We start from the raw sequence: 10,404 nt of genomic DNA, 5'->3' as shown, positions 1-10,404 counted from the left end.
TTTCCAGCCTAACTTGATGAAGCCAACATCACCCGTATCACCATGCATGAGGCTTTACAAGTCAACTAGTTGAATCATCATGTCCTTGAGCTCTGGTTCTGCGATTACTTAGATAACAATTGGCCTATCGGAAATGAATAAGCAGTCAATGAGTAAGTTTGATGTTTTATGATTGTCAGTAAAGAATATATCTCAGTATATTTAGTTGGTACATGCTAAACAATATTTTCAATTAAATGCTTTAAAGGGATTTTACGATGTCAAACTTATTCAATATTATTGTATTTTTTCAGTACATGTGTCGTAGTGGTACCTCAAACTGCACGATGTAGGTTAATAAGTTTGGTAGCTTCGCCTATTAATCGTATATTTTGCTCGTTCTATTCCACTTTGGAAAATAAACAAAATAGCGCGATTTGGCCTATTTAAAGAAATTCTTATCGCTTATCCTGCATCCTATATCCAGCAACTTATCTTCACCCGTGTGAACTTGATGGATAGCGGCGCTGCAGCATATTATTAAGAGCAACGATAATTAGTATGAAAACATGATCAGTTATGCAGTTATTCTAGATATTTTTGTTATCCATAAGAGAAAAAATCCATTTTATACTGCAAATGTTTATGAAATGTGTCGAAGAAAAACTTTCAGTTTTCTCTCTCTAAGTATTGCCATAAATTATGGGTTTTTCAAATTTCTCCAACTCTGTGTATTCTTCCATTGCCTCTTCATGTACGTCTAAAAGAATGGTATGTCACAATCGGTAATTCTACGCAGCTGTTTGTAGACATAATTCAAAAAATAAAATATTTAAAATTTTCAAAAATATTTACCAGTCTTCTTTTTCATCGCCTGGTCTTTACTGTATAAAAAAAAATGAAAATTTACCAAGCATTTTCTTTCATCGAAATTTGTAAATAAAAAAAATATAATATTGATTATAAGAATAGCTGTTTCGACGCCTTTCTAACATAGATACTAAATGTTAATAAAAATAGTATTACCTATTTTGTAGGATTTTATCTGTAAAAAATAATTTTCTTTTAAATCTTTAAACAGTTTTCTTATCATAAAACAGTTTAATTTTAAATAATTGAATAATTCAATTGCTGACCATTATTTCTTTTCCAAAATAGACAATTCATGACTGTTCCAGATAAGACAATAATGAAGGCAATAACAATGCAGAGGACGAAAGGTGTGCTGTTAAAACATGATAATAGTTCTGTTGATGTGCCTGTAATATGCATGTAAACATATAAATCAACAGTTAGTGACACATTTTAATAAAAGGCGCATCCTTTTAGTCCATTGTTCAATATATCTTGCATATAACACAGTTTTTACAAGGTATTGATATTACATATTATGTATACTTAATCAGTGAAAGTACTCTACAGAAATTGAAAGTAGAATGTTTCTTTACTTAGGTGTCTGTTTCATTTTTGATCCAATATCTTTATATCAGAATATCAGTCATTTAAAATGAACCTGACTTTATAACGTCAACGAGCAAATTATCGTATTGCTTTTACAATTCCTTACTGGATATACATATGCAATTTCGTTTGCGTAATGCAATTTACCTTTGCCACATAAACGACCATTTAATCCTTCTTTACATCCTTCGTTACAAATTCCAGTGACATGGTTACATGTTCCATTTCCCTCACAGTAGTTGCTACACGTGAATGAACAATTAGGTCCGAAGAATCTAGATGGACACACTGAAAAAATTCATGCTTCCATATGTTTTAAACACAATGATAACCGAATGGATTGAGCATTTAGATAATTAGTGGACTTTTACATATATTATCCATATTTTAATAAATATTTCATATAACTATTTAGATAACAGAGAAAAAACAATTTTAAAAACAGGGATCTATCACATATTAAGTTTTATATCCATATGTGAACAATGCCCCAAACCTTTCCCTTGCTCTCTCCCCTTTATTTACTCTCTCTCTCTCTCTTTCTCTCCCTCTCTCTCTCTCTCTCTTTCACTACATAAGAACAATTCTAAAATGAGAATATATATATCTTAACTACTAATCATATAAACGTTCTCTTTAATTTATTTCCCAATTATAAACTGTACCCATTATAACCACTATTCGTGTTGGTTTCAATCAAAATGTACTTGATTTTTAAGCAAGAAGCAACAAGGAAGGCTGAATATATATTTATACGATGTATATGTTTTTGAGAAAAATTCCTTTCAGAATAAAACTAAGTGTTACAAAGAACTCGGTCCACAACATCCCTCATTTGGCCTAGTAAATTTGAAAAAATTACACAAAGATTTAGAACATTTCTAAGGGAATATTTTCCATCTATATCAGAGTCCAAATCAAAATATGCACTAGTTTCCTTTCACCGGATGTTTGCAAATGAACACTAATTGCCCAAACCCTACCCGGTTCACCATTTTCCGGGAAAACCTTGAAGTTTTACTAAATTCAGTCGTAAAATTCACCAAGAGCGCATTCATTACGGCTCAATTTTATTACAGAAAATAAAGATATAGCATCAATTGAATAAATTACATTCAAAATATTAAGCCGTAAACAATGCGCTCATATCGGGAAAAAATAAATACAACATTCGCGGCAACATCAAAGATGTCGTCTGGAAGCTGCTAGCTGTCAAGATCAAAAGAATAGCGTTATGTAACGAATACACGAAAGAAAGCAAACATTTTTACTGGATTCATAAAAGTTGAAGGTGAGGTTTTTTTTTCTTATTCTATTTAATATATTCTGTAACCTTTAATAAATATAATTAAACAAACTTGAGATGAGAAAAGTCACGTCACCCTGTTCACATTTTGAGCACTCAGGGAGTCATGTCGGTTTTCTTCTTGGCTTATAATATTTACTTTGTTGTTAATATCAGTCATAGAGTGTATACATGTATATACTAGGCTTGTATAATTATATAACAGACAGTTTATTTTCTGTGCTTCGTACAAGTTCATAACGTCCTTCTACTCTCATACCCATGTACATATAAACCAACACGCTCTGATTTAGCAGAGTAGCATTACCTATATAACTTATGCACTTTATTTCCTTATCCATTTTCAATTCGTCGGTTTAAATTACTAAATTAATCAAACATTCTGTAAACATGGACAAATGCCATTTAAAGTAAAAAAAAATGTATATGAACTTTTCATAATGAAAAGAAAAAAAGTTTCTTTCACTTTTTGTTCTTGTAAATGACAATAAAACTCATACAAAAGGACGAGAGAAAAACTTCGTATGACTACTTCAGATAAAGAGCACATAGAGATAAATGTTGTTTATTAATTTTAATCATACTTTGATTTCTATGTGATATATACGTTTGTTGTTTATTTATTTTTTTATTTCAATAAAGGGCAATAACTCGAATTGGCCAACAGGTGCGGATCCAAAATTTTAACTATATTAAAAAAAAAACAATGAAAATGAATTTCTTTATACTACACTGTACAATTACCTTTATTCAATATTGTGGAAATGAACTTGACAACGGGAAATGTTTATCAATTAAAAAAAGAAAATGAACAGCATATCAAAATATCAGCATATTGTAACACCCCCCCCCCCCCCCCCCAATTTTTTTTATGTGTTATTGTTAAGCTACAAAAAATTTGCAAATTTATATATGATTTGCAGCATATTCTTGTATACATTTTATAGTCTGTCTCATGTTACAGTTTCCAGCCATTTTTTTTATGAATTTTAAAGATAATACCGGTACAAATACCTGACAAATTGAAACAAGGGGAAAATTATAATTTTGTCATTCACAATTTGATTCTTCACAATTTTTACCTGGAAAAATTAACATGAAAGAAAACAAATTAATAATGGAAAATGTTTAAATCTTTCTCCATTCCAAAGTATTTGGGACACCTTGCACACTTTTTCAACTTACTGATCTGGGTACTCATTTTGTTTGCAATTATGCAAAATCCCCGTAGACTTTCTTATTTTGGTTGTTTATTAAAACTCTAAACAGAAGAAGGGCATATAAGAACAGAAAATCTGGACCCTTTTCATTTCAGTAAATGGACCGATTGGTAATTCGATAAAAAAGTATTACAATTGATTGATAATCAAAATATTAAGAAAAAAAATGGTGGACGCAGAAACTTTAGACAGAGCATAATACATAACTGTGTGTTTTTATATTTTCCGTTAACATTGTAATTTATTAAAATAAATATTTCAGAAATGCCAGGTTCTGGTCAGAAACACTATGGCTGTTTCAACTGTCCTAATAGAGTAAGACAGAAGGATAGGCACATTATATCGTCTAGAAATAGAGCTTTTATTGCCAAATTAACAGGAAGGACTCCATCAAACAGTGACTTTCTCTGTAACAAATGCAGATGTATGTGCCAGCATCACATCAAAAGGAAAACCAGTATGCCCAGCAGGGTACAGCAGGTTCCAGCACAATCCACTGAAGCTCCTCCATTCAGTCCTCCATCCATTCCTCTCCCATTTCCCAGCACATCTAGAGGACATGCTTCATGCTGCATGTGCAAGCGCCAAGGTCCAAAGCTGGTTGTAGTTCCAGTAGGTGTAAGACATCACATCTTCATCACTAAAGAGGTCATCATCCCTGCTGGAGCTCGCTGCTGTCCAAACCACCTACAACAGAACATAGACGATCTCAATCCTTTATCTGATTCTACTTTATTTAATAAGACAGGAATCACAGAACTAGTTAAGTTTTTGCGGAATGAGGTTTTAAAGAAGGAGAGGACAAGATTAGACTTTGATAGCCGCGGGAATCTTGCTTCAACAGATTACCAAAGTCTGCTTGGAATTCCAAAAACAGCCTTTGAGGACTTACTGAAGTATGTTGAGGGGAAAGTGAAGGTCACTCCAGTAAGAACAGTGCGGACAACCTTGGCCATATTTTTAATGAAATTAAGAGGAGGGGAGTCAAATCGAATTCTGTCCACTCTATTCAACATATCCAAATCCAGTGTACATAGAGGTGTGAAATCAATACGGACAGTACTGATGAATGGTGGATTTGTAGCCGAAAATCTAGGATTTGGACATGTTACCAGGGAACAGATAATTCAGGAGCACACAAGACCTTTGGCCCAGATGATTCTTGGTGATACAGTTTCCCAGCCAGCAATACTTGTCCTTGATGGTACTTATATATATATACACAAAAGTGGCAATTTCAAGTTTCAACGACAGTCATTCAGTCTTCACAAAGGACGGCCACTGGTGAAGCCAATGATTATTGTATCCACAACAGGTTACTTTGTGTCAGTACTGGGTCCTTATATTGCTAGAAACAATGATGCTACAATCCTTAACCACATAATGCACAGCAACCTTGAGGACATTCGGAGTTGGGTACAGGAGGAGGACATATTTGTGGTTGATCGTGGATTTAGGGATTCCTTGGATTGTCTGGAGCAGATGGGGATTAATGCCAAAATGCCATCATTCCTTAACAAAGGAGATAAGCAGATGTCGACAGAAAATGCAAACACCAGTCGATTAGTGACAAAGGTATGGAATATAATTAGTATCAGTATATCTTTCAATATAAGATATATTTGTAAAATAAATTAACGCTTGTAAATAACCTTCTAACCTAAATAGTACCATTTATGTTTGAGAAATGAAAGAAAAACCTATTAATAATTATGACTATATGTTCCATATTATGTTTCACAGATACGTTGGGTTGTTGAGTCTGCCAACGCTAGGATCAAGCAATGGCGTTACCTAAGACACATCCTACCTTCCAGTCAAATTCCCTACATTGGTGACTTTGTCAGGATTGTGTGTGCCATTTGCAATAGGCAAGTTATTACCAAATATTATAAATATATAAAGATGAATATATAAAAATCTACTGGGTCTTTTATTTATGAAATCAAAACTCAAACTTGCTAGATTTGAAATTTTTAATAAATATTTTAAAAATTGAGTATCAATTGTACATGTATTTCTATTATTTTGCTATGAATATGTCATACAGTTATATCAAATAGATAAGGGAGTTTTCTTCTTATAACTTTTAAGCCTTGTATTTTTTTAAATACAGTTTAGTTAAAAAATACACACATGATAAACTCATTACTCACTTCAATTTTACTTTAATTCAGATACCTAAAACCCCTTGCTAGTGGAGACACTGAAGAAGACCAGGCCCTTGGTGCAAAAATGGTTTTTCTCTCCAAGCAGGTGAATACCCTTCAGCACCATATAGAAGAAAACCATCTAGACAGACGATCAGTATGCTGGAAGGAGGCTGATGACTTACTGGACTTTCCAACCATGGATGAGGAACAACTTAGAGCCATCACATGCGGTGTATACCAACTGCGTCTATCACCATCCTACGCCCAAGAACATATAGAGGGAGACTGCAGCATCCAAGTCCACAGAGAGGAGCCAGGCCTTCTTCGTGTAAAACTGCAGAGTCGTCACGTGTCATCGAGATCCTACCTATTGTGGATACAGTATGGTGAGGGTGAAGTCAAGGCTTGGTACTGCAAGTGCAGGGCTGGTGCTCGTGTTGTGGGTATGTGTTCCCATGTTGCTGCCATCCTTTGGTATCTGGGACATGCTCGCCATCAAAGAGATGAGAAACTGGGAGTGCGAGACTGGGGGGAGTTTGTTGATGATGCCACACTGGTGGATGACTCTGACAGCTCCAGTGAAAGTGATGAAAGTGGACCAGAGGAGTAGATGTGTGACAAGTATGTCCAGTCTAAGTTGTACATTAACCTGTACTGTTCTGTTTTTTCATTGTATGTTGACTTTGATTAACTAATGTTTTGTTTAATTGCTCAATCTGTATGGATGAGAGAGAGAGAGAGAGAGAGAGAGAGAGAGAGAGAGCAAGCAAGCATATATCTTATTGAGAGAGAGAGAGAGAGAGAGAGAGAGAATGAATGAGCATATACATGTATTTTATTGATGAGAGAGAGAGAGAGTTATCACTTATATCATGCATAAACAATTGATATGTAAATGATTCAATGTATTATTTCTGCAGCAATTTAATGTTTTAATACTCAAATACATTGTATATATAATTGTAATAACTGTAATGTCAGAAAAAATGCATGTTAATACATATCCTGTTACTCCTGTAATTAATTTTCATAAGCTAATCAACCATGATCTACTGGCATTTAATTTATTCATCTTTCCTGGCAAATATTATTTATATCAATTTAATACACATCATTGGGTTTTTTTTTATTTCTGGGTTATGGATAATATAATGATTATGAACTCAGCATATGTTTTGTTTTATTTATCGACACCGACTGACTTGATCATGCATTAAGCTAATAAAAAATAACCTTCTATAAGCTATAGGCTTCATAAAAAATAGACAAATTAAATTAAGAAAATATTGATGTTAAAATACTTACACTTTTCATGTGGATAGTAGCTAGAATACTGCTGTTCGCTGCAAATGTTGTTGTCAAAAACTCCCGAGTAAATTCGAGTCGACAATGTTTTTACAGGAAGCGGTGTCGATTTAGTTCGTTGCTGTGCACATATGGTCCATGTGTATCAATAAAGAGCATCCAGAAGGATAGTTTGAATAATTTAATTGAGTTTAAAAACTGATTATACAATTAATCCTTTCTAATCATACATTCTGAATAAAAAAAATTTTTATTGTTATAATTGAGATCATAAATGCTTTTTAGTGCATCAGCCATGGTTATGTACCCTGTAAATTAAGACCCTCGATATAACATGTTACATGTAACCATATTGTTATTTTTAATTTTACCGCAGCATATTGCAATTAACAAAATTATTAACACAGTTATCTATTTTGATTTCCCTGCATACATATTTTTCAATTATTTGCTGAATATAATGCATATGCATGTACACAGCACTCTGCATCGTGATCATTTTCATGCAAATAAGCCGACTTGACAATTTATAACACCATATTTAACGACGTTCTACAAGAAAACTATGAGAGATATTAAAAAAAGAAAAACATTTCCAAGAAGCACATATTCTAGAGAGTATATAATGGTAAAATTTTCAATATTTGAAACTAGGCCATTTTTCATGGTTTGTGGATCGAGTTCTTTCTTATCGAGCATTTAATATATAGAGTACAAACCTTCTTTACAATAGTCCCCCTTGAATCCATCAGAACACCCTTTTGAACAGATTCCGTTTGCATTATTACACTCATCAGCACGAAGACACTGGCCACATTTTCTGCTACAGTCCGGACCAAAATACGCAGGTTTGCATTCTACATAATAAATAGTTCTATTATACCTCAATAAGATTATTTTATATAGCGCAACATCTGATTGGTTCTATACAATCACGTGACCGGGCGACAAAACGTTGTGTCTCCCGGGGAATAAATATTATGTCTCTTTCGAAATCTCGGGTTTTTTAAGCCAAAGGTATGAAAAAGCCAGCATGAGCATACGGTATTGACAAATATAATAAAATCAAAATTATTTTATCCTTTAAATACTCTTTATGCTAAAAAAATGAATTTTCTATATTTGAATCGAATTTATGAAAACAAAGATAGACAATCAGATATAAAAAACCAAACATTTCTACGTTATTTATTTCGACAAGTCGAAAAATTAGTAAAAATCATCGACGTGTATAATCATTTGTTGTTCGATATAAAAAAAAATATTGCATAAATGTTCGGGAAATATGAAGATTTATTCCCCAAGAAAAACATTTTTTTTCCTTGGGGAAAGCTCTCGAGAAATACGATTTTTCTTGGGGGAATAAATCTTCATATTCCCCTCACCATCATGCAAAAAATGTATAATATAACTTTTTGTCATATTTGTAATGCACTGCAAATATCAATTTTCAAGTACAGGTTCTTAAAACCCCGACTTACTTTCTTTGCACGTGTTTCCGATCCAGCCTGGTTTACATCCTCCGTCACACTCCCCTGTAAACCTATCGCACCTACTGGTCACGTAACAATAGGCGCTGCATCGATGTATGCAGTTTTTACCATAATAACCTATTTGGCATTCTAAAAGCATAAAACTAATTGTGATTCAAATATATTATTGGGAGTTTTCTTTAACAAAGTAAAAATACACGATTTAATTGTTGCTTAAAGCATTTATTCAATGGTTTATTTTGCAATTTTTGCAAAAACACTCAGGGTTTTTTCTCATAATATGCATAACATACTAAATTTGAAAACACATAAATATGAGAAATGAGATTGTGAATTGTGAAAATAATATCAAAAAAACTAAGCTTTGTATCGTTAGCATGCACACGTTTATTAAAATAATAATAAACAAAGTTGACAAAGTAATGAAAAATATAGATTTACTCATTATCTGGCAAAAATAAAGGTTTCTAAAAGTATTATGGGTTAGAACGTATAAAAAAGTGGCATATATGTTTTTAGTAAAATGTTGTTTTCTATGCAATATATGGATTATACCATACAAGTATACGCCTATAAAATGATTTCTTATTAGGGTCTTCCGTTTTCAACGGAAGACCCTCTTGTTATTCTTCGGTTTCTTTTTATTATTATTATACTTTTTCTTTTTTTTTCTGACTCCTTCTCGGCTTTATAACTCAAAAAGTTTCCAACCGATTTTGATGAAATTTTCAGAGATAATGTGAAACTATTATCCCTCAAAGATGTTAAAGTTTTCTTGACAACGCCACTTCCGTTTTTACGTTACGTCATTTTTAAAATTTTCAAAAAGTCATTTTGTCCGCGGCGTTTCTCAAAAACGCTTTAGGATAGAGACTTGAAATTTTCAATGGTTATGATTTGGTCGATTTACCTCTGTAATAAGGCTCGAAATGAAAATCTGTCACTTCCGGTCGAAACCGGAAGTGAAACAAATTTTTCGAAAAAATGAATTTTCTGATCAAATCAAAAACGAATATGTGTTTTGTAGAGCTTATTAAGCTGAATCTAACACTGAAAGCCGTTTTAAAATCGGACGATGCATTACAGAGATATCGGGGTTTAAAAATTGATTTTTCCGGAAATTTTGATTCCGCGTCCTTGGTTTAAAAAATAGCATAATGTTCATAGTAAAGTTAACTCGTACCAAAAATAATTGTTAAGTCGTACAGTAACACATTCGGAATTTTTTTGTTAAGTCGTTCTTGAAATCAGGAAGGGTTTTGTTAAGTCGTACTTAAAATAATTCGGATTTTGTTAAGTCGTACCAGGAATAATTCGATTGTTTGATCTTTTTATATTAGTTACTCTTGTTATTGGTTCAAGAGCTCTGCTTCTTACAGGAACTTTCAGCTTTACTTCCAACATTAACGGAAGACCCACTCGTTGCTTTGCAACGAGCTTTGCTCTAGTTCTTTTTATTTTTTTTTCTGACTCCTTTTCGGCTTTAT

At 32.9% G+C, this 10,404-nt stretch overlaps 1 protein-coding gene and 1 long non-coding RNA gene across 2 annotated transcripts; one reads left to right on the top strand and one right to left on the bottom strand.

The window, feature by feature from the left end:
* Window positions 1–4,230: 4,230 nt before the first annotated feature.
* Window positions 4,231–6,767, top strand: LOC105317488 (uncharacterized). The gene is made up of 3 exons (XM_011414135.4): window positions 4,231–5,541; window positions 5,710–5,837; window positions 6,144–6,767. The coding sequence occupies exons 1-3, from the start codon at window positions 4,231–4,233 to the stop codon at window positions 6,727–6,729; spliced, it is 2,025 nt and encodes a 674-aa protein (XP_011412437.3). The 3' UTR covers window positions 6,730–6,767.
* LOC117689633 (uncharacterized) lies at window positions 4,300–8,106 on the bottom strand. The gene is made up of 2 exons (XR_010707524.1): window positions 7,425–8,106; window positions 4,300–4,653 (listed from the first exon to the last, which is right to left on the bottom strand). It is a non-coding gene; the product is annotated as an uncharacterized lncRNA (long non-coding RNA).
* Window positions 8,107–10,404: the final 2,298 nt, after the last annotated feature.

Source organism: Magallana gigas, chromosome 1 (genome assembly GCF_963853765.1).
Source record: "Magallana gigas chromosome 1, xbMagGiga1.1, whole genome shotgun sequence".
NCBI classification, from domain to species: domain Eukaryota; kingdom Metazoa; phylum Mollusca; class Bivalvia; order Ostreida; family Ostreidae; genus Magallana; species Magallana gigas.
The sequence above is the reverse complement of the archived record's forward strand: the minus strand, read 5'-3'. Positions and strand labels throughout refer to the sequence as shown.

Excerpts from the sequence above, each read along its gene's own strand:
- LOC105317488 (XM_011414135.4), top strand. The coding sequence starts at position 4,231 with ATGCCAGGTTCTGGTCAGAAACACTATGGCTGTTTCAACTGTCCTAAT. Across the intron at positions 5,542-5,709 it reads CCAGTCGATTAGTGACAAAG|ATACGTTGGGTTGTTGAGTC; the intron begins GTATGGAATATA and ends TATGTTTCACAG. Across the intron at positions 5,838-6,143 it reads GTGTGTGCCATTTGCAATAG|ATACCTAAAACCCCTTGCTA; the intron begins GCAAGTTATTAC and ends ACTTTAATTCAG.